This window comes from Corvus brachyrhynchos, unplaced genomic scaffold, assembly GCF_000691975.1.
Source record: "Corvus brachyrhynchos isolate BGI_N302 unplaced genomic scaffold, ASM69197v1 scaffold69, whole genome shotgun sequence".
Taxonomy (NCBI): domain Eukaryota; kingdom Metazoa; phylum Chordata; class Aves; order Passeriformes; family Corvidae; genus Corvus; species Corvus brachyrhynchos.
In genome coordinates, this window is record NW_008240228.1 from 18537 (window position 1) to 42755 (window position 24219).

A 24219-nucleotide genomic window follows, 5' to 3' on the forward strand; every position below is an offset into this window, starting at 1 on the left:
GCCTTAGCCGCTGTTCCAGCCTCCGCTGCTCCGCCCTCTGCAGCCCTAGCCGCTGACGTCACCACTCCGCCCGCTGGCTCAGAGGTGGTACGCCAGTCTCCTGGGAGATCATCCAGCACACCCTTGGAGAATGATGCAAGGAGCGTTACCATGGAAACGCCTGCTCTGCGGCAGGACTCCGGGGCGGCGCTCAGGTGCAAGCAGCGTTCAACGCGCCAAGTCCGCAATTGTCCAGACTGTAAAGTAACTGTCCATCCTAGAGATCCGCAACGGTTCTGGGAACAGGTTAAAAGGGCTGCATTGCAGGAGGGACACCGGGAGTTGCTAGAAAGAACTGGGATGCCTGGCGGGCAAAAGGCATCTGAGCGACCTGCTACCTTGTCCCAGAGTAGTGTGCAGGCAGATCAAAGCGATGTAACAATACAGCAATGTAGTGATGATACAGATGGAATTGTCCGGGCTTTTCCGGTGCAGAAAGCTCTGCCTAACTCTGGTCGGACTGACAAACATGAGTGTTTTGCTTAGAAAGTGATTCAGGACTTGCAAACTAAGGTTGTTCAGTATGGATTAAGTTCTCCTGAGGTCATGCAGATTCTTAGAGTATTGAATACTGATATGCTCTCCTCCATATGATATTAAGCATTTAGGTCAGACGTTATTTCAACCTGTACAAGATTCAGTTTTTGAAGCCAATTGGAGAAAGATGGCTGAGAAGGCTGTAGCTGGGAATATGGAATTGCTTCAAACTGATCCCAGGCGTCTAGTTCCTGTGGATGCTTTTATGGGACTCAATAACTATTGGGACCCTGATGTTCAGGCTACCTGGCATCCTCAAATCCTGGAACAGATTCAAAAGGTTGGCATGGCAGTTCTTATAAAGAGCTTAGATACAGCTGCTCCTATGACGATATGTAAAAATATCTCAGGGGCAGAAAGAGAACTTTTTATCTTTTTTGGAAAAGATTGCTGTAGCCTTGGAAAAGCAGGTTGAAGATGAGACCATGAGGCAGCTGTTGTGCAGACAGCTAGCAACAGATAATGCTAATGATAAGTGTAGAAGGATCATAGATGCTTTGCCTGGAGAACCCACATAGTTATATATAACAATATATATAATAACACAAATGGTTGATGCCTGTGCTAAGGTGGGATCTGGAGAGCATAAATCTGCTTTAGCAGCAGTTCTAAGACCTCTTCAATTAAATTCTGGTGGATCAAAAAAGAGACCTAAGGTTGAGAGCATGCAGAAACAGCTTAAACAAAGGAAGAGAAACAAGGAGAACAGGCGAGTTGTTAGTCAGGGTGGTGGTAGCAGTCTGGTAGAATGGTGGCTGCAGTCCTCCCGAAGTGGCGATCCTGTAGAAAAAGGGTCTGCTCCTCCTCAGAAGGTCCAGCGGTGGCTATGTAGCTCCTGTCCTCTGGAAATCCAGTGGGAAGGGTTGCCTCTGGTGCTCAGTCTCAGATTATATCCACAATGGGATGCTTGGTTCCTCCCCCTGGGTGGAGCATCTCACAATGGGGTAATGAGTCATGAGGCCAAGTGTTGATTAGGCTCATTAACAGAAGATAGTCCAGAGGGAGTTATCTCTGAGACATGCGGCTGGACAATGATGGGCCATTAACAGAAAGATAGTCTGGGGGGAGGAGGCAAGGAAACACTGCCCCACCTGATTTCAACAGCTCATGAGGATGGTAATAGAATACACTGCAACCCAGGACACTCATGGTACTTTGAAGCGTGTTCTGGAGAAACAAAAGGGGGAATGCATGGATAAACCCCACAGACTAGAAAAAGTGTTATATACAATTAATCACCTTACAGTGCCACCAGATTCAAACAATCCTGTTATTTTGAATAATTTTCTTTCATTGCAGTCTGCAGGCGAGACGCACCTGCCTCGAGTGAAAGTCTGGGTACAGGACCTCCTCACTAAGAAGTGGGAAGTCCCTCATGAGCTCATTGCTTGAGGTCATGGGTATGCTTGCGTTTCCACAGATACTGGGGTACGATGGCTACCTGCAAGATGCGTTCGTCCTGACCTGTGGCACCAGAAGCAGAACAGGCAACCTCCAAGGCAACCTTCAAATGATGACCAGAATGCAGATCATTCCAACAGTGAAAGTTACCTTTTTGGGAGGAAAAAACCCCTGAAATAAAAGGAGTGTTGAAAACACAGAGGACCCCACGTTACTGCTCTCTTTCAGGCTTCTCTCCAGTGCAACAGGTGCTTTTCCCCATTGAGTTCCCTATCGGACATTCCTTCACACAATGCTGTTTGTCCTCCATGCTGATTCATTGTTCAGCTTTGGGCATCATCAGATCTCCTGATTTAAATGGCAATCCCTTCCAAAGAGAGGCCATCTTACATCAATATTGGGCTTTGCAGGTGCAAGGCTGTGAAAACAAGGCAAAAACCTTGCCAGTGGTTTGGCAGAAGGTTACAGAGCTTTGGGCAAGAGACTGGATTTTGATTTGAAGGTGGAAGGCTGGTGGTGGAAGGCTGGTGGTGCAACACTAGCTCTATATGAAACAGCTCCTTTAAGGGATATTTCTGAAGCAGGCAGCACACCCACACACAGATGGGTCAAGATGTGCTATAGACTATGTTAAATGTGAATGAAGAGTCTTATCCTTAAAGTCACATTTGCAAAATAAGCTGAGATCAGTAGACGTCTCTGTATCACCCTTTGTTTTCATTGCAGTGTTCCTGCATAGCAAGAAGGTGAAGGAAGGGTAAAAGGACTGGAAGTCTGTGTCACTGTTTTTACATAATGTGTCACTGACTTCCCAATAAAAGCTCAGCATTGCAGCCTGGCAATGTCCCCCAAGTCAGTCTTCAGGCTGAGACATCCCTTTAGCCTACCTCTGCTTCCAGTTCAGTTTGTCATGCAGCAGACTGGCTGTCATATTACTGAGAAAAGAGCTTGAATGCATATTGTAGTAGTTCTTTCATGCTCTTTGGCTAACTAATTGCTGCAATGCTCCTGGGCCAAATTCAGAATAACCTAATGCAATGTCAAGAAAAGCAATCACTTAACCAAGATGCGTTGCCCAAATAAAGCTTGTCTGCTGCAAATCCTTGCAACCATTAACATGACACAAAGTTCTTCCTTTCAATTATTTCCTCTGTGTTAATGAAACCCATGCAATAATCTGGACCTAGGATTGTAGACACCAGATATGATTTCAAGATTGACACACTAATTGTATTTTGCCATATGCTGCAAAACAACCTATAGCTAAAAATATTGAGGATGGATGAAGGCAAGTACTTTAAACCTAACACTCAATAACACTTAATAAGCAACCCATAACTATTAGTTGTAAGCCAAACCATACTGGCCTCTGAGAAAGGATCCTCCTCTTCTACTCCTCTGTGAAGTGTTTCAGATATTTTGTAAAAATACAATTTTTTTTGAGTAAAATGCACTACTGTGCATTATCAGGGACAATCATCCTTTCAGAAATGCAGCCTGCTTACTCACAGAATACTAATGTGTTTCCAAAACCCTTTAAACTCAGTTTTTTGACACACCATTAGCTTTGTAATGGGAAAGCAAGTATGGTCTCATAGTAATCACAAGTTCTGTATGACAGTGTCCATCTATATATACAATTAATAGAAGGTGCACTAGTTACTGAAGTAACATTACTGAAGTTTATGGCACAGTATCCAGGCTGCAATATCTAAAAAAGAAAGCTTTGGGTAGAACTTATGTGACCTTAAAGGAATACTATTCAAATCAAAAGGATCAAGCCTTTATTGCAATATTTACAATGTCTGCTGTGTCAGAGGTTATGTTAGGGATTTTATTGAGGTTATTTGCCTGTATAAAGGCCCAAAGATTGGATTCCTAAGCATCTCTGATATGCTACAATCGACTGCAACAATAATGATTTATTTTTACAGCAAATTAGCATTACATAGCCAAGTATAATTATGTAGCCACCTGTGGGGTATGCCCAGCCCCTGCCCTGGAGGGATGTCTGCTGAGATAAGAAGATTGCATAATCACCCAGCAGGACTCCCTGGAAAGACAACCACTTCTGTAGTCATGGCGAGAAAAGTCAGACCCAGAATCCTCTAGGAGACCCTATGCAGATCCCTTGTAACCCATTGGCCTTTACCCCCTGGCACCCATCCCCTGTATCCCTATAAAAGCAAGCCCTCTGCCCCTGCGAGATACAGATGCTTGCCCCTAGCTCTCCTTCGCTGGAGTACGGACCAATAAAGCTACCTTTGTGCGGAACCAGCTACTCGAGCCCCTCATCTCTCTCTGGTCTGGCTTGGCCTGGAGGCTGCCCTGCAGAGCTGAGCTGAAATCATGAGCTGACAATCAGTAAAGAGGTGACAGTCTCTGCATGGGCTCTCCTAGCTAGCAGCTGAGGGAAGACACCGGGCCTCGGGAAGGCGATTCCTTTCGGGACCGTCTTTCCGGACTGGTCACCCCTTCCTGGGTCAGAGCCACTGACCCCTTCACCAGCCATAATAGCCACCTGCGGAGAGAAACAATGGACTCTACATGATTCAATGTGAATCAAGCAGAAGCCATTTTATTGATTAACTACTGTCCCTAATATACAATTCTTGCTTTCTCTAGACACGATCATGTATATTTATTATTGGTTAAGGCCTATTTTCACACGCTACTTTATGTTTTATGATGGGCTCTTGTATGTGTGTCACATCATCTGTTGTGTATGTCACAACTGTCCTTCAGTTTGCATGTTCTTATCCTTTTCTTCCTTTTTCTCAGGATTATGCTTCATTGCTTGTTCTTTGTTCACATCCTCCCCAACGCTGCTTGTTCCTTTCTCACAACCTCCCTATGGACTCTTCCCCTGTGTATGTGCTCAAGTCCTTCTGTCTTACATGCTCTGGGTTTTCTGTTTTATGGCTGTTCTAGTAAAAACATGGTTTCCGCATTTCCCCCTTTCTTTCCTTGAACCAGCCATATGCTATGCATTGATTTCTGCACCATTCTAGAAATACAAGTGATTAAACATGGCAAAACAATCAATAAACAAATAAACATGCCCCCAATTGTTTGATAATATCTTTCAACCACCTAGTAAGCCAAATCCTTCCAACCACCTGTCTAGTCCATGTCCTGTCATGATCTTTTTCATGTTTTCCTGTGTTTCCTTAAGCCTTCTATGGATGGATACAGAATGATCAGATAAATTCATACAACACATTCCCTCAAAGTCCTCACAACCATGTCCTTGCACTAGCAGCAAAAAATCAATAGCAGCCCTATTCTGTAATAATGCATGCCTTACACTATCTGCATCAACTAACATGTCAGTGATAATATTCAATGCGATGTTTAATTGTCTGGCCATCCAGCAAGCCAGCTTTTTAAAGTTACATAAGGCTCTGGCTGCAGCGACACCTGGTGTTAATAAGGAAGTAATAACTCGTGATGGTGTTGACCAAAACTGAATCTTTTCATTACATTCAGGACCTAACTGAGACACACTTTGTTGTGATTGTTGTGGTTCTTTGTAAAGTTCCATACAGTGTGATTTAGTAGGTCTATCTTGGAAGGCTTAAACAAAATAAGTTTTCCCAAAAAACATGGTCCCCCTATCACTCGTGACTGTATCTCTCGCCATGCTTGATCCCCACAAATTAAAAATATGCCAGGTGGTAGCCGTTTAGCTGTATCATTATTCCAAAGAGCAGCAGATGGATTGTTTACTTCATGCACAAATTGGTGTGGGCAAAACAAATACTCATTCTGCTGGTACCCTATTTTCTGAGTTTGATTTGGAACACATTGATGGTATTCTGGTGCTTTGGGTGAGATGTTTTGGAAATAGCCATAATTTATTTCCAGGTTTTGCTGTCTGGTTCTATTAAGACACGCCAGAACACCGTAAACATTACCAAATTCAACACAACTGCAGTTCTTTCCCATTGAGACTAACACTGTAAGTTCTTGGGGCTCTATTGAAGTTGCATTAAGTGCCAAAAGCAAGTCTTTAGTACAATTAGCCATGGCTCCTGCTGCTTGTGAGCTGATAATGTAGCATTAAGCATTGTAGCATTACAAGTAGCAGGAATTGGTCTATTTATATAGCCCTTAAATCGTTCAGGGTTAAAGTCAGGTATGCCTATCAAGCAAGTACGAATGGATCAGCTGGCATAGCCATAGACAGACAAAAGGAACCCTGCTTAGTAACAGCAAAAATAACTGACACATTGTGTCACGGCACTACTTCCAGAATATCATGTGCTTTGACTGCTGTCATAAGGGTTAACAGTAAAAATGTGATGACTGAAATTTTCCCACTGGGCCCCATTTTTCCTGCATTCTCTCCTTCCAATGCGTTAAAAACCATGACCAGTCATTTTCAGGTACCCACCAATCTTTAGCCTCTTTTGGCACAGGAATCTTGTTCCAACACAAAACTTGTTCTACTCCTACTTTACGTTCCTCTGCAGTATGTATTTCTTTACAATTTTTCGTAACAAGATTAATACTACTGCAATACCATCTTGCATCACAAGTTAAGCATACACGCAATACCCACGGTTTAAAATTTCCACAGTCTGAATCAGGACATTTGAGGTGTAGCTGACATGAGACCTCAATTTTCAGCATCAGCACACAGGTTGGGGTTGCTGTCTTTCTCCAGCCATGGTTTCACCCACTTCGCAGGCACCCAGTATAATCCCGTGTCTGTGGAAACACATGCATACTCCCTTCCCCAAGTTAGTAATTGCATTGGTCCTTCCCATTGCCCTGTAGCCCCATTTTTTACCCATACTTTCCCACTATCGTGTGGAGTTTCATTTAAGTCCCCTTTTAGTCCTGGCCCATGTTTTACCGCAGGAGGAACAAGACTATCACCTGGGATATGTAGATAATTCATTACATAGACAGCTTTTTCCAAGCGGGCTTGAGGCGAAAGGGACAATTCTCCCCCTTTTTGTTTGTGAAGCAATTGCTTCGGGGTATGATGGGTGCATTCCACGATAGCTTGCCCTGTGGGAGAATGTGGAGTCCCAGTGATAGGAACAATACCCCATAAATTGCAAAAGGTGGCAAAATTATGACCAGTATAACCCAGGCCGTTATCAGTTTTCAAGGTATGTGGAATCCCAAGGGCAGCAATAACTGTGCGTAAATGTTTTAGAACATGTTTCGTGGTTTCTCCTGTTTGTATAGTGGCCCATACTGCAAAAGAAAAACAGTCAACAGACACATGAATAAATTTAAATCAGCCAAGCTCTGGAAAATGCGTTACATCCATTTGCCATAATTTCAAGGCTCCAAGTCCTCTCGGATTAACTGCTGTCCCCAATGGCTGATGAAGTTGTTGACAATCACTGCAAGACGCCACAATAGCTTGTGTATCAGTCCAGGAAATGTGAAATTGCTGGTGCAGGACCTTTGCTGATTGATGAAAAAATTGATGCAACTGCGCTGCTTCTTGAAATTTATTTCCTGCAGGAGCAGCCCAGGCAGGAGAAACTAAATAATCTGCTCATGCATTGCCTTCGGCTAGGCTACACTAACTTAGAAAAACTACGAATATGAGTAACAAAATAAACACAGTGTCTTTTTGATAAAGCAAAAAGCAAGTGGTGAAAAAGCAAGCAGTGAAAAAGCAAATATAGGTCATGGTTATTCAATTCCTTTAACAATGCACGTTCTAAGCGACAAGTTACTCCTACCAATAAAGTGAATCACATACAACATTAATTGGCTGATCATTCCATTTTTCAAATACTACTGCTACTGCCAATAACTCTAAGTACTGAGTAGAGTGGCTGTTTGTTTCATGTAAAACTTCCTGTTTCCACTGACCTTTCTCTCTCCAAACGTAAGTAGCCTTCCCAGTTTTGACACTGGCATCAGTGAAAATCGTTATTCTATGAACCGGCTTAGAAGAACAAAGGGATTTTGAAATTATCTCAGTATTTGTTACAAATGTGAGCATTTTATGTCCTGGCGTATAAACACTGAGTTTATAAACACTGTAAACTCCAAAGTAGCAATTTGCAAGTCTCTGCTATGTCTTAGCATCCAATTTAAATATACTCTAGTTGTTGGCACAATAATTTCTGCAGGCTCTAAACCAGATATTTCTATTACCCAGTTTTGGCTTTTCATTATAATATGAGCTAATAATTCCACAGGTGTCATTATAGTTTTCTTTGGTTGTGCTGGCAAAAAGATCCATTCCAATATACACAACAGATCTGTCTGTTGGGCCCATTGAAAATAACTGCAAACACATATTTTTGGCTAAATATAGCTACTGCAATATTCAAATCTGGATCCAGTGGGACGTATAGCCTTGTACAATTTTTTTCCCAATATTTTCAAGAGCCTTTTGTGCTGCTTCAGTTAAGTTTTGAGGAGCATTAACACCCCCTCCTCCTGACAATACATGTAACAGAGTTTGTAAATCTGAATTGGTGATACGACATATTGTCCACACCCAATTAATATCACCTACTATTAAAAAATAGTTAAGGATTTTAATAGTAGGGTTTAACTCGATTTTCTGTAGCCTCACTGTGCTTTGATCTATTATTGAACCCAAATATTTCCATGGTGGCATCTGTTGTATTTTTTTCTGGTGCAATAACCAATCCTTTCATTTTCAACTATTGTTCTAATTCTATAATAATTTGTTCTCTGTCCAAAAAAAAAACCTGCAATCAAAAGATCATCCATATAATGATAAACAATTAATTCTGGATGCTGTTGCCTGAATGGTGTCAATGCCCAGGCCACAAAAAATTGGCACATAGTAGGGGAATTTTTCATACTTTGTGGCAAAACGGTCCATTCATATCTCTTGTAGGGTTCTTGCTTGTTAACAGAGGGAACAGAAAAAGCAAAATTTTCACAATCTTCTGGATGCAATGGAATGGTGAAAAAACAATCTTTTAAATCAATTATCAGTATTTCCCAATGTTTTGGAATCATACTGGGGGACGGTAATCCTGGCTGAAGTACTCCCGTGTCTTCCATTACCTTATTTACTTCCCTTAAATCATGTAACAAATGCCACTTGCCACTCTTTTTAGGAATAGTCCTTGTTTCCCACATTTAAAACAATGCGGTCTTTTATCTCCCTGACCTTGTTTTACAAGCAGCTTTACAGTCACGGCAAATGCTTCAGCCATTAAAATAGCATTTTCTGCTGGCGTCCCGACTTTTTCACACACCTCCATCATATCTACTATTGAAGCAGTGCAAGGGAGTGCCATCAGAATTCTTCTGCATGCCGAATTAGCATTTTGAACTGCTAGAGACATAAGTACAGAATCCCTTGCTGCTTCGGGAATGCCGGACTTTTGAATACTTTCTCACAATCTATCCAAAAAGGACATGTATGTTTTGGTTGGTCCTTGTGCTACTTTAGTAAAAGGTAGCACTATTTTGCCATCCTCAGGCATTTGCCTCAGAGCCTCTCAAGCTGCATGGGCTGACTGACGTAAAATCTGTACATTCATTCGGCTCTGTACTTGAGCATCAATAAACGTGCCCGTTCCTGTTAGCATTTCTACAGATGCATATTTCAAAGGATCACCATCATCCCTGTATAAGTTAGCTACAGCAGCTTGTTGACATAAATCAGTCCACTTAGACTTCCACAATATATATGGCATCCCTGTAATTAATAATTGCATTAATTGTTGACAATCATAAGGGCAAAGAATATTGGACCCAAAGATGTTATCAATAAATGACTGTGTGAAAGGATTTTGCAACCCACAATCACAAACTGATTTTCTAGCTTCTTTAATCACCTCCCAAACAAAAGGTGTCCAGTGGTTAGGTTTCTGGCCCCTGCCAGGATCTCTGCCTCCCAACACTACTGGAAAAGCCCCAGGAATAAATTCTCCCTCTATTATGGCATGCTGTATAACTCCTTTCCAGCATTTCTCAAAATAGCTTGGCCCTGACCCATCACTTGACCCTGATCCACCACCCTCTCTCTGTTTTCCCTCTCTCTCCTGTAACTCTTCTGTTTCCATTTCCTTACATCGAATCTGCTGCAAACAATCCCAGTCTGACTCTCCCCCCAAACCCTGAGTTACTTGCTTAAGTCTTTCCTCCTGTCTGATGTTTCTTATGTCATTTTCCCATATGGTCTCTCCCACTCCGCGTTCTGTTGTTCTCGTAATTGCTGTTCCGTAATTGCTGTCGGCCGTGCACGCTCCTGCTCTTCTATCTTCCAGAGTATCTCGAGACCCCAGTCTGCTGCAGGCAGTGGTGGTGCGGGAACAGCACAAGGTGGCGGAGGTGGAAAAGAAAAGTCTCCCCCCGGAGGGATAGGTGGCAGAGGCAGATACTCAGTGTCAACTTCCACAGGTGCCGCCGGAGGTGGCTAAGATTGTGTTGAGGCTGTAGGCACAGCAGGTACCTCCTCAGGGACACTTGGATACGGTAAGGGAGGTTCAAAAGCCGTGATAACAGGGCGTGCTATCGGGGCTGCCGCAAATGCCCTGTGTGGCCTCATATGAAAGCAGCTGCCCGCTCTGCTTTTGTATCTTGCAAGGTCACATAAACTAATTTCCACACTGTAGCCAAAGAACGGGTTTCCTTATCCCCGTTGCTAACAGCGTCCCACAGGCGGTCACCTACTCCCTTCCAAGTTTCTAGATTAAAAGCTGTATTTGGCTCCGGTGCATAGCCGTTTTGTTGGCACCATAGCAACAATCGTCTCAATGTGGACTCCTCATATTTCTCATAGAGAGTATTTTTAACAGTAACCTGACTATGGCCCCTTCTTCTGCAGAAACCTTCTGCCCCATAGCTGCACCGGCTGTTTACCTCAAGGGTATCCCATTGCAACGTCTCTTGATAAATCCCAGAGCTCCCTTGCTCCCCTGGCTCACAGCCCAGCTGCGCCAGAATCTCCAGCCGGTCTTCTCTGTCCAGGTGTCTCCTCCACTTCTTTTTGAAGTATCACATTCGGGGTCACCATCTGCGGAGAGAAACAATGGACTCTACATGATTCAGTGTGAATCAAGCAGAAGCCATTTTATTGATTAACTACTGTCCCTAATATACAATTCTTGCTTTCCCTAGACATGATTGTGCATATAGGTTAAGGCCTATTTTCACACGCTACTTTATGCTTTATGATTGGCTCTTGTATGTGTGTCACATCATCTGTTGTGTATGTCACAACTGTCCTTCAGTTTGCATTTTCTTTCCCTTTTCTTCCCTTTTCTCAGGATTATGCTTTGTTGCTTGTTCCTTTCTCACAACCTCCCTATGGATTCTTCCCCTGTGTACGTGCTCAGATCCTTCTGTCTTACATGCTCTGGGTTTTCTATTTTATGGCTGGTTCACGATATGTCCATTTTCTAGTAAAAACATGGTTTCCACAGCCATCTGGGCTTTTGTCAATTTCTTACCCTTGTAGGAGTGGTCTTACTTGCTTCTTGATAGACATGTTGTTCTGAGACCAAACTGCTAGGGAAATAACCAACTGTCCCCATATGGTCTTCATACTGTTCTCCATAAACCTTCAAGCAAGGAGATGTATAATTAGATACCTTAAAACACTCCTCATCTGGTTTGAGCTGGTTTATCACTTAGTCAAAAGGAGTTACCAGTAGTGTTCTTAGTCTGGTTTTCCATTTCCTAGGTTCTAATCAGCTGGTACATGAAACTAAGCATTGACAGAAGTTCTGATCTAGGCATACATTTTTTGAGTAAATGAATACTGCTTATAGTTTATCTGGATGTTTTTTGTAAACACAGCTGATCTTTATCTTTGCTTCCCTTAAATTTAAGACTTTAATGGCCCCTGAGATAAAAGCTTTCTCCTCCACCATTTTCATAAACAGCCACAGAAATTAACTGTTGAGCCCTTCTGTAAAGGTTCAGTTCATAATTACCATATAGCTATTGAAGATATTTCATTTTAAAAAAGAAAAATATTAAAGCCCTTCAAGTCTCCTCAACCAGTTTAAACATTCACTTTTAAAACTAAGTTGCTGCTTTAAGCCCCACAAGAGCTCAGCATTTGCATCCATGTCTTGACAGTAGTGCGTTAATCTACTTCCAGTTTGTTCATATACACAAGAATCAACTCTTATACTTGCAGCCCAGAATTCTCCAGAGTCTTTTTCATTCATTAGTTTTGAATAAACATAAATCAACTGTCCCTTCTTAATATTAATGAACCTGCAGTCTGAAGCAATATAATCCTCTTCTGCTCTGGCAAGGGAAATGGTGTCTGGGAGGGAAAAAAAAAAGGCAACAGAAGAATGAGGTGGATGAATTTAATGCATACATACTTTTACAGAAATATAAATACACATGACCTTGTATGTATACATATAAAAGTAGGTTATCTTGAAACAGTAAAAGTCTTCAAGAATTTGTTCTGTGCATTTTTCTATTCTCCAGTAAGCAAAATAACAGCTTAAGATGCCATTTCATCAGTGAAAAGTTATAATCCCTCTCTACAATTTTCAGTTAAGTGAAAAATGTCCCTTTACAAAACCCTCGGCTGTGGCTGCGGTGCAGACGAGGGCTGTGTCCCATTTTTCAGTAAAACTGCATGTGACATTCTACACAGCCACTTGAAAAGACAAATATATGACAGAGCTAAATAAGCAAAGTAGTTTTCCCTGCACCTCCACCATTATTTTTGAGACTGTTTTGTCCTCAAAGTTAAAACAAATTTACTTACAGACACAGTCATCAGCAGCACACAGCTTCTTGCTGATAAGCTTCTCCATAAAAATTCCAGTTGCAAGAGGACACATTAATCTGAGACACAAAAGTAAAATCATCAAATAAACACTTTGTGTCATTTTTCTTTGCTGCAGCACTTACTGAGTGTGGGCGAGGTCCAGCAATCCCCATCTTTTATGGAAGAGGCAGACACCCGGACAAACACACCGAGCTAATAGGAAGGGTCTGTGGTGACATTCCATCCCACCAGAAGAGCCGTAGGCAGGGGGAAAACCTCAGGGCTGACTTATGAAGCTGAATCCCCTCCCAAAGCCATTCTGTATTAACATTTCAATCAGCAACTGTATTATTTAAACATGCTAAGCCCTCCTAGAGTTGTCCATAGCCTTAATCGTGCTTCAGGCAAAGTCTGAGAATGAAAATTAAGTCAGACCCTGGTAGGAAGCAAATGATATTACATCCTTCTTAATCCTCCTGTCCTTAATTTTCCCAAATGCTCACTGGCAAGCACAATCTGCCCTGGACCAAAAACCCTCAGTGGCAGAGATTCCCCTGTTCCTGTCTACAGAAAGGACCTACTGGGACGATAGCAGATGGATGCAATGTAAACAAACAATTAGGGAGCTGCAAGGCAGGAAAAAGGCTTTGCAAGTCAGCAATTAGAACTTGAAATCTAAGAATTCAAGCACTGTGTACTTGTACAGGCAAGATCCCTTCCACAGGGAGAGGCAGTCAGAGCAAAACACAGAGGTCATGCCAGGACAGCAATCATTTCCCTTTTCTTTACCTAGCTGACCTCGACTGAGGGTTTGCAGGTCCAAGACACTAAACAGTGCCACGGGCTGACTTAAAAGGTCCTCTTTACACCCTGGAGACGATACCTAGAATTCATTTAAATCCCACAAATCTTGTCCTAGCATACATTAGACTTGTAGGGAGTATTTTAATTAAAATAGATGCAGGCACATGAACAAAAGGGACACACACCACAGCAATTCACAGCACAGCTGTCAGGCTACAGCAGGCTGGGTCTGGATCAGCATGTGGAAATAACCAAGGGCAAATGTGGAAATTCCCACATTGCACTCCTGTCAACCAGTGTTTCCCAATTCATGAGGAGGCCTGAAGAGCTGCTTGCTGTACCAGCTTTCAGTTCCCAAACAGAACCACAGAAATTGTCAGCTGTCATCAAAAATCCTCCACTCTTTCAAAGAAAGTGCATCATGCAACTTCTAGCATCACCTTCCCATCACAGCTGACTTCACCACATTCTAGCCTTCCTGCCGATTACTCCTTCCTCCAACCTCCTGTATGTTGTGTCCAACTTCCTTCACAGACGGGTCCAAACCCTTTAAATGAAAAAAGGTGAAGAGCAATGGTAGTCATGTGCACACAAACTAGTGGGATGCAATGACAGCATAATTATTACCTATGAAATTATGACCGCAGGAAGAAAAATAAAAGGTTCATGATGGAGCGACTGTCATTTTTGCTCTTACAGGCACATTGAAACAATTTTAATTTGCAAGTATTAGAATACTTGTGAAATCACACATACACAAAATCACCAAAAAGAATGAAAAAATACATAAATGGAGATAGGACAGTAATTGAGATGACTGTGAAAGACGCATCATGTTGCAATCTGCTCTGGGAGCAGGTGAACTTTCAATTTTCCAGCTCTTGTGCAAAAAAAGGTGGGTTATGTTGCAGATACTAAAAACTACAACTTTTTAAAGTAACTTATTCCAAAATATTTAGAACAGTTACAATTCACAATACTGTATCTGATTACTTCACTGCATCCCGTGTACTTCATTTCACACAAAACCTAGACAGTTTTTAACAAATGAGAAAAAAGAAAGTAAAACAAACCCTAATCCTAAGAAGCATTAGGACAGGTATTTTGAAAAAGCCTGGCTAAAACCCAGAAACTTTTATGTTTCCTCTCAGGACTTGCTTCTACTGCCAGACACCAAGAAAAAACCAAGTTGAACAACTCCGCTGCCAAACTGTAATCAATTTCTATCTATACCTGGGGAAAAAACCCACTAATGATAAGCTGTATTTCCTAAGTGAAAAACAGCTGTCCCCTTGATAATGAGGTTGAATGCTGTATTTATTCTGAATAGGCTGGCATTTAGCATTCCTGATCATACTTTTTGCTCTGGAAAGACAGCTATTTTTTAGCACTCATTTCTGAGAAATAAGGATAACCTTAAAAGTTCTTAAACTGAATAAAGCCCTGCAAGCCTAATCAATAATGAGACAGACTTGAGGAAAAAACATGGCTTGAAAACAGCATATTTATATTTTATTTTATAAAAATTAGTATTTCAACAGAAAAAGTTACTATCCAGGCGATCTGTGGAAATCCTACATCGTGTGCCCTGGTCATTGTGGCAATTCTATTCGAGTCTTATATTTTCTGCAGAGAACAGCAAACATGCTAGCTGATGAGAGTTACTGGTGTTTAAAAAAACCCAACACCTATCCACAGAACTCCTTTAAAGGAGCATATGGTTATTTCTTCGCATAAGTGATTTTCATGGCATGAGATGGAGTGATCTTGAATCCTTGGAGAGCATCTCGAGCAGCCCCTGCTTGATTCTCATTTTCAAACTCCACGAATGCAATGTCATGGCGCCCTGGCACTAAGCGTACTTCTTTGAATCCAGGAAACCTTTAAAATAAAGTGAGAGTAAAAACATACTTATTAGCTTGATAATACATCTCTCTTCAGTAGCTTTTTATCAGAAGCATCTACTATTGCAACAGTTATTACTAACGAAAAATTGAAACTGAAGGGTTTTACATGTTCTATCCTTAGAACTATGCCTCAATTAAGGAATATCATGTGGAAGCAATTTAATCAGTCCTGTACACATACAGGAGCAATCTAACTAGTTTTAAAACTGCTCCTGCTGTCCTAAAGACTTTAGTATTACAGTCGCCAGCTTAAATCCAGTGCAGATTGATAGCAGATAAATTGCACAATCAAAACCAGCTATGAAAAAGATCCAATTTACTTCCTGAACCAAGTCATCAGAACTGACATCTGTAACCTTGGCAGTAAGACAAACAACTGAAATACCTTCAGAAGAAACTATTATTTCTAAAAAGTCAGCTTGCCAACTGAGAAAACACATGCAGGTTACGGAAGAATTCAAAGGAGAAATAATTTCTATTCAAAACTTACTGATTAAATAACATGGACAGCATCATCTCATTTGTTTCCTCAGGCAAATTATTAAGGAAAAGGATGTAGTTTGGTGGGTTATCAGGCACCTGCAACATGAGAAGATCAAAGCTCAGAAGACTATACATAGATGCATACAGTTCCTTTGCATCTTCCTGCATGATTATTTGAACCAAGACACATTTCTTTCGTTTTGCTCGTAACATTCTATCTGGGCTTCAGCACACCTTTATCAATATGCAGACAGAGCCCCCTGGGTCTTTTATATGGATATATTAATTTGGAGTGGTTCTTACTTCCACAAAAATCACAATACCATACTGTTTTAGATGTCACAGTTAACTTGTCAAGAGCTGACACTACCGTACTCTCCGCACCCAGGTGCCTAAGTAGTGGCTGCAGTGCTGTCCAAGACACCTGTATGGCAGTGGTAGAATGTATGAAAGACTCACATCCTTCTGGAAAGCAGTGGGAAGCCAAGCCCTGTTCACCTGCAGTACCACCCAAATACTGAATATCTCTGGACAACCAAAATTCACAAAACCCACACGGTTTTATTACAGAGCTCAATTCAAATTTCTTAATTAGAAACCCCTTTAGATTTAGTGTTGGAACCCTGGGTTCTGAGAATTTCAGCCTTTCAGTGCTGACAAGCAGTGATCCTCAGAAGCACACTGTATTTGACCCGAAACCTTGGGAAAAGCTCCCTAAATTGTGTGATAACACTGAGGTTGTTGCTGTGTAATTAAAACTTGTATCACTGGCTGGAATATGTAGAGATGTAGAAAATTAGGTTTAGGGGATATAGGTTACAATATGGAGGAATTTGGGTGTGGATCTTTCTTTCTCCTTTCTCCTTCTTCTTCACACATCTAGGGGTTATGCTATTGGGTCAAAAGTCCCGCACTGCAGGACATGAAAAGTTAGTAATTGAATTATAAATAAAAACAAAGTTACTTGCTATTTCATAATTGGTTAATTTAGACCTTAAAAAGCCTTGGAAGTTAGAACTCACGGCCATTTTCCACCTTGTTAACTTGAAAGCACACCTGGTGCAGCTGTATTATAGATAAGATATAATAAACAACTAAGTCCAAACAAGAATTCTCAGTCTCCTGCCTTTTAATTCAAACTCTGAATAAAAGAACTCACGAAACAGAAACAAAGAAGAAACGGCAAAAAAGAGGAAAGCAAAAACCAGGAAAATTAATAGTTTAGAGCTTTAGTCTTTTAACAGATTTGCCTGCTAATATAAATTTGTAGCCACCCACCACAGACAAGGCTCAGTAGTCATTTGCTGATACTGGAATCTTCAAGTCATCGAGTACATTATACAAGTAAAAATAAACCAGACACCTCAGGTTCAAACATCCTCAAAGCAGTGCCAAGAAAGTTAAAGCCTCAGCAGAACAATTTCCTTCTACTGATGGAAATATTCCAGGTACTGCCATTAGAAAATAAACTTCTGAAGTTCAAAGAAATGCCCAAACACTCAGTGTTGTGCTTTGATGCAAACTGACATACACATATTGTGTCTGAAAATCCAGGGAGCAAGACCTTTTCCTCTGTTGATTACGTATGCAATGACAGTACTCAAGAAAGATGCAGGACAGGCAAAGATACTCTTCTATGGTACTTGCTCTCCTGCAGATCCTGGCTCTTTACCACTTTCACTTCTAACATGAATCATTTAGAAGGTCACTGAGCAGACAAGCTGAATGAAGTGTAGGGAGTTGTTCCTACATCTATCTCCACACAATCCTTTGAAAAATAGGACACTTGTGAGAAAAAAGAAAAAGTGAGCAGAGAACCCCCAAACTCCTGAAATAAAGCTTTTAGGCAGATATTTTGGCATCCTGTGTTGTCTTCCTTCTCCTTATCTGCTACTAGAAAAAATAAGTTAAAGGGAATTTATTAACAAAGAAAAAAATTAAGAATCCTTCAACTGATACTAAACACAGTCCGAATTTAAGAATCCAGTATGATTTGGTAATAGTGCTGTTTTCTCTAAAGTAATAAGAAACTGCAGGTTCTCATTTCCTATCAACCAGATATAGTAAAAGAGGCATTTTTGTGAGAAATGAGACAACTCTTAAAAAGATTAATTTATTGAAAACAGAAAAATTGAAAAATTACAGAAATTAGAAAAATATAAAAATTTGGGATCCTATGGCTCAGTAGATGGTATGCCCCAGGAGTGCAGGGATTTGAGATCTTCTGGCTGAGACAGCACTACCCCTCAGATAGAGAAAAAGAACTTGCAGCGCTGGGCTGACTTTAAAAAAATTACTAAAAGCCCCTTAAAAGGGGTAAGGCTTTTAATGCCCAGCACCGATGTCTCCCACAGCTAGTCTGGTGAGAGCAAGAGAGGAAAAGAGAGCCCACCTCTCCACTTCGTCCTTTTTATAGTTTTTGCTCCGCCCACAGCCCGCCCCTTCGGTCCAAAGCGATTGGTGCTTTCCCTTTGATGGATCATCTCCGTCCACCAATGGCTCATCGTTGTCAGGGGGGGTGGTAGTAGTTGAGATAAGGGGAATACAATACCTTCATTAAAACTCAGGTATTCAGGTTGCCATGGAACTTGCCTGCAGAGTAATGGCTCTGTAGCTAAAAATAGCAGCTGGCTATTAAGACTGGGTGGGGTTTTGGCCTTGGAATCAATGCAAGTCCAACACATCTCAAAACACTTGTAAAAGTATACAGTAAACACAGGAAAGGTAACTCTTATAGTGTATAGGTGGTTTGAAGTTTGAGAAGGGGCAAGTTTGTGATTTTTAACTGGGAAAATTTTAACTGGGAAGGGTGCAACTCTATTAATAAACTACTTTAAACAAATGAAAACACTGATAATGGAACTGGATTTTTGTACCTGGGCTGATGGGTTAATTGTAACATTCAATTTAAAAATAACTAACTCAAACTTAATTAATTAAAACACTTAATATGCAAAGACCAAGCACAAATAGGGATTTCATGTATGACACATTTGTTTTGTTTACTGTGACGTAGCTATTAGACAAATCTCTCATAGGACAAAAACAAAGCTGTAAAATACATCCTCAAGCTTCCATGTGCAACAAATGATTGTTCATAGAGAGTAAACATTCATGCTTTTACTTATAAAAATAAAAAAGCATTACCTGATTCTGTGGTGTAGTCCCTGGGGCATTGGCTGAATTCTGTGTTGCTCCCTAGCAAGTAAGTACAAAACAGTTTTACAAAGGTGTTCCATTAGCAACAGACAGGCACACATCACTACGTTTCTCTACAACTCAAGACATATATTAAGGGTTTTTTTGAGCTACAATCCAAGGAACATTTGCTGCCTATGAGACACCTCCCAAAGGGAACAAAGTGTGTGAATTTTGCTTAGCTCCAAAACCAGGCAATCAAAAGAAATAACATCACTAGTATCTGATCAATCTGTGGCTGAGTCAAGTAGTTCTCCACATTACAGGATTTGATTTAATAGACAGGGAGGAAGACGTTTTGAAAATGAAGGCCTAGACACGTACCCTGGTTTCACCTAGGATAGAATTAATTTTCTTCTTAGTACAGTGTGTTTTGAATTTAGTATGAGAGTAACACTGATAACAAACTGATGTTTTGGTTGTTGCTAAGTAGCGCTTGTTTCAATCAAGGACTTGGCAGTTTCCCACGCTCTACTAGCGAGCAGGTGCACAAGAAGCCAGAAGGGAGCCAGGACAGCTGACCAGAACTGGCCGAAGGGATATTCCATAGTACAGAACATCCTGTCCAGTATATAAACTGGGGGGAACTGGTCAGGTACCTTGATGTCTTCTGCTATACTTCAGTACAAAAACTACTAAATGTTGTTAGTTCAGGTGGGCCAACCCTTAGTGGAGATAAATTCCAGACCAACTCCTGTTAATCTAACATCGACCATCTAATATCTAATGGAAACGAATTATCTTATTCCCATTTACCATTCTTCTGTCGTTATTGGGTAACATGGGATTAAAACACTGAAGAGAAAAGCTGGTTGAACACTTGAAGCCAGTGCTAAAGGTAACCACACTCTCCTTTTTTTTCCTTTTCTAAAAAGAGGCTAGTTTCTACCTTGGTTTGTTGTACCTTTGCCCTACATCTTTATTTTCATCTGGTAATGGCAAAGGAGGAAGAAAAAAGGAACAGCAAGGACTACATAACCAGCCCCCTCTCCTTCAACTTCTAGCAAATGCTCGAGTTCTAGATAATCGACAGACCCCAATTTAGGGAATTGAAAATTAACAAAAGACAACAGTAAGTCCTAATAAAGCAGTTATTTAGAATATCTTTTGTGGGGGCTTGTTTTGTTTGTTTGTTTTTTGGTTTGGTTTTAATTTTTTTCCCCTCTAAACAGAGAGCCAGCATACCTGGATAACCTTTTTATTTGGTTGGTTTGCTGACTGCTCCAGAGTTTTGGCTTTCTTCTTTTCCTTCCTTTTTTCCTTATCAGCAAAAGTCCCACGCATTTTAGAGATTATATCAGAGTCTGTTTTTGCATACTGAATACGCTTTTTAAAAGAAAAAAGAAAAACGGAGTATATTCTGCAGTTAATAATACTGAACATTTTGCACCACTTTCATTAACTGTGTATTTACACTTTTTTTTTGCAGGAACTTTTTATATTAAAAACATTGTTATAAAGTGTAGGTACAGTTATAGAGTAACCAATTCTCATAGTTAATTCTGACACAATTACAGAGGTCTAAAAAAAAACCCTAACATGTAAATTACTAATTTTAGCTTATTGAAATCAGAACTCCATTTATCTAACAACATCTTTTTAACATCTGTTAAGGTAACACGTACACAGAGATACATTTGAGATACACAGAGGACATTTGAAAAAATTAGATCTAGCTTCTATTAAAACTGTAAGTTTTCAATCCCATTTTAAGGGGAGTTAAAATTTGTCAGTGATTTCTCAGATGTCTGCAGAAATGTGAGCTCAGCAAAACTCAAACTTCTTAAACAGAAAATGCAATCTTAATCTCAACAAGATTGCATAAATGCTGCTGGTCTTTTGACAAAGGCCCCCCAAAACAGAAAGTTAAGCAGATGCAGGCATAACTATACTGGTGCACAACATTATTGTTTATGCACACAATCCTAATGTTTTTCCTATCAGAGACTACCTCAATACAAAACTACACAGCAGCTTAAGATTTCTTTTAATGCTTTCGTTTAGTGCTTAGAGTATACAGACTGCAGTCAATGTTCAGAGAGGGAAATACATTTGAAAGCTTATAAAGCCTTAATCTTTTTATTTCTTATTGAATTCTACTGAGCACAAAACTCCTTAAGGATAAATGGTAGGACTGAGCTTGCAAAATTCTGTGTTAAGGATTTAATTAGAGAATCTGAAGGTGCTAAGGCAAATAGCTTATGGCTCAGCAGCACAACTGCTCTCTTCAGTGCTCAAAGCCATGAGCTAAGAGCCAGTAGTAATGTACTCATCCATTGGTGAAGTTGTGGGCCATTTGCATGTATTGTTACACATCACCAACAGTTGCAGAATTAAGAGATACCTAATTATCCAAGCAGGCAAGAACAAAGCAGGTCAATTGTGCTATTCTGCATGTTATGAAGTACATTACTAAATCATGTTCTATCAACCAGCATTGTATTTGTTTCACTGAAGTTATACTGAAATGCAGTTACTTGGTTTGGTGATCTACAGTCAAGAAGAACTGGCCATCATTTAAAAAAAAAATAATCTGGAAAGTAAACTGTGGAGATCTCACCCTCCTCACTGTTACCCCAAAAAGGAAGCATCATATTCTAGCTATTCATTACAAATCTAAGAGTAGTTAATGTTACTCTACATAAATTGACTGAAAACATCTAATTTCAATAATATTACAGAATTAATTTAACTAGTTCAATGGAAGACATAATGAGTAAAATGAAAGTATTTAAGATCTTAAAAACTCTAATCCAGCATAGAAAAACAAAAAGCCCCCAGTTAGGAAATCTAAATGTTAAGTTCAAAGTGTGTGTGTGTTGTAACTGCAATCTCTTCAGCATCCCTCCACCTCGCACAAATGCAGATACTCATCCGGATGTGACATGACTGTATAATCGTTTGGTAACAACTATATAGAACAGTTCATTCCCAAGGTGCAAGTACCAAAACACTGTATCATACCATCAGGGTATTTTTCTTCTTTACAAAGGTAACAAAATAACTTACCATTGGTTTCCCATAAAATGGAAAGCCTTGTAGCTGTCTCAAAGCATTGGTAGATGATCCAAGTTCTTTAAATATAACAAATGCCTGTCCTCTCATCTTCATGGTCTTTAAAGCCACAATGTCGACAACATGACCGAACTGTGAGAATAATGCGTACAGGGACCTCTTCAGCTCTGGAGACCAAAGGATAAAAGAGATTATAACAGGTTGCATGCAAATTTCCACTTCTACCGAGTCTGCTGTCCTTTGGGAACAGTGTTTTTTATGAACTTTAGCTCACACAGTGAGTACATGAGTTTGTCAAAACTGTTGCATTTGTCCAGGTTTTGTAGGCTGGTGTGCAACATTTGGTTTCACATCTCGAGGATTCAGGTAGTGAAGAAGTTGTAGTGTCATCCATTCTACCATTCTGAGGGAGTAACAATTGCATAAGAGTATGTAAAAATGTATTTTCATGTATGTATATATACACACACCCTCACACAATCAAGTATGATGTATGACAGCCATCTCAGGCTGATCGGAAAATCCAAACTGAAACAAGCAGCAGTAAAGATATGACGTAAAACAAGAATGCAGCAAAATAGTAACTACCTAAAGGCTAATTAAAGTTGGAAATTTTTGTTGTAACTGTTTAATCAACTTTCTCACTCACGTAAAGTATTTTTGAATATTCTGGAGCCAAGTGATTTTTGTATGATTCTACTGCACCTTACAGCTGCAATGGATTTGCTTTAATTATTTACAATCACCTCAATACATGCCAAATTAAACCTTAGTCCTATCCAAATTAAGCTAAATAAATAATTTGTACTGTGCAATCATTCTAACACACAAACCTTACATTTGGACTATTTTAGCAATGTAAGAATGCTGCCTCTTCTTCATTGCTGTTGATAATAACTTGATAATACCAGTCCACTGTCACTTTCACCACCTGCTCCTGACTAACCATAGTGTGCTATTTTTTTTTTATTTAAAAAAAGGTTTTCTATCAAAACACTTTTCCTAAAATTATTTTAAGACCTGTATTAAGTAGAAAGTAATTTGTAATCTTAACAGATAATTTCACACCCTACCATTAACCCACGGGAGTCCTATGAGATTTAACAAGACCAAATGCAAGGTGCTACACCTGGGTCAGGGCAACCCCCAGTATCAATCAGTCCAGGCTGGGGGATGGACAGATGGAGAGCAGCACTGGGGAGAAGGACTTGGGGTGCTGGTGGAGAAAGGGCTTGACATGAGCTGGACATGTGTACTCACAGCCCAGAAACCAACCCTGTTCTTGGCTGCATCCAAAGCAGGGTGGGCAGCAGATGAGGTATGGGATTCTGCCCCTTGGCCCCACTCAGGTGAGACCCCACCTGCAGTGCTGCATCCAGATCTGGGGTGCCCAGCACAGGAAGGACATGGTCCTGTTGGTGCAAGTCCAGGAGGCCACCAAGTTGATTAGAGGAATGGAACACCTCTCCTATGAGGAAAGGCTGAGAGATTTGGGGTTGTTCAGCCTGGAAAAGAGAAGGCTTAGGGGTGACCTAACTGTGGCCTTCCAATACCTGAAGGGAGCATACAAGATGGAAAGGGACTATTTAGAAGGGCTTGGAGTGACAGGACAAGGGGAAACGGCTTCAAACTGAGACGAGGCTTAGATCTGATATTGGGAAAATATTCTTTACTATCAGGGTGGTGAGGCACTGGAACAGGTTGCCCAGAGAGGTTGTGGACTCCTCATCCCTGAAAGTGTTCAAGACTGGGCTGTAGGAAGATCTGAGCAACCTGATCTAGTGGGAGGTGCATTTGTTTGCTTTAGCTACTGTTTCATTACAAGAAAGCGTTAGCCGGGAGCTCGGCTCATGACCACCTCCTGCTCGGCACTTCATAGGCCTGGGAGTCCCGTTGTAAGACAAGTGCCGTGTGCAAGTGCATGACCAGGCCCCACTGGACAACCTCCCAGTTCCAGAGGCAACCGGCAGCCACCCGTACCTTCCTTCTTGATCTTGTCATTGATGTTGTTGATGTAGATGGTGTGGTTCGGCCTGATGTCCATTCTCGGCGGCACCTGCGAACCTGCCTGCGGGCAGAGCACACAGGGGAGGCATTAGCGGCGGCCGGGGCGCTCCGACCCCCGGC

The 24219-nt window shown here is 40.9% G+C and overlaps 1 protein-coding gene, 1 long non-coding RNA gene and 1 other non-coding gene across 6 annotated transcripts in view; 1 reads left to right on the forward strand and 2 right to left on the reverse strand.

The window, feature by feature from the left end:
* Positions 1-85: 85 nt before the first annotated feature.
* Positions 86-2176, forward strand: LOC108449374. 2 transcript variants are annotated; one of them, XR_001865551.1, is made up of 2 exons: positions 86-243; positions 1997-2176. It is a non-coding gene; the product is annotated as an uncharacterized LOC108449374 (long non-coding RNA). The 2 variants fall into 2 exon arrangements; XR_001865550.1 differs by having other exon boundaries at positions 86-194.
* A 1568-nt stretch (positions 2177-3744) lies between these two features.
* Positions 3745-12763, reverse strand: LOC103623009. Of its 2 annotated transcripts, XR_001865547.1 has the most exons (4): positions 12683-12714; positions 12172-12223; positions 11397-11507; positions 3745-10960 (listed from the first exon to the last, which is right to left on the reverse strand). It is a non-coding gene; the product is annotated as an uncharacterized LOC103623009 (transcript). The 2 variants fall into 2 exon arrangements; XR_001865549.1 differs by lacking the exons at positions 11397-11507; positions 12172-12223 and having other exon boundaries at positions 12683-12763.
* A 1407-nt stretch (positions 12764-14170) lies between these two features.
* Positions 14171-24219, reverse strand: part of SNRPB2 (small nuclear ribonucleoprotein polypeptide B2) — a 10307-nt gene continuing 258 nt past the window's right edge. Inside the window, exons 2-7 of one of the 2 annotated variants that reach the window (XM_008641999.2) lie at positions 24073-24160; positions 22087-22259; positions 20263-20403; positions 19027-19077; positions 15887-15975; positions 14171-15370 (exon numbers count right to left, since the gene is read on the reverse strand). In XM_008641999.2, the coding sequence (XP_008640221.1) occupies positions 15211-15370; positions 15887-15975; positions 19027-19077; positions 20263-20403; positions 22087-22259; positions 24073-24136 (678 nt within the window). In that variant the 5' untranslated portion in view covers positions 24137-24160 and the 3' untranslated portion in view covers positions 14171-15210. The remainder of the gene's footprint in view (positions 15371-15886; positions 15976-19026; positions 19078-20262; positions 20404-22086; positions 22260-24072; positions 24161-24219) is intronic. The other variant, XM_017745317.1, reaches the window with a different exon arrangement.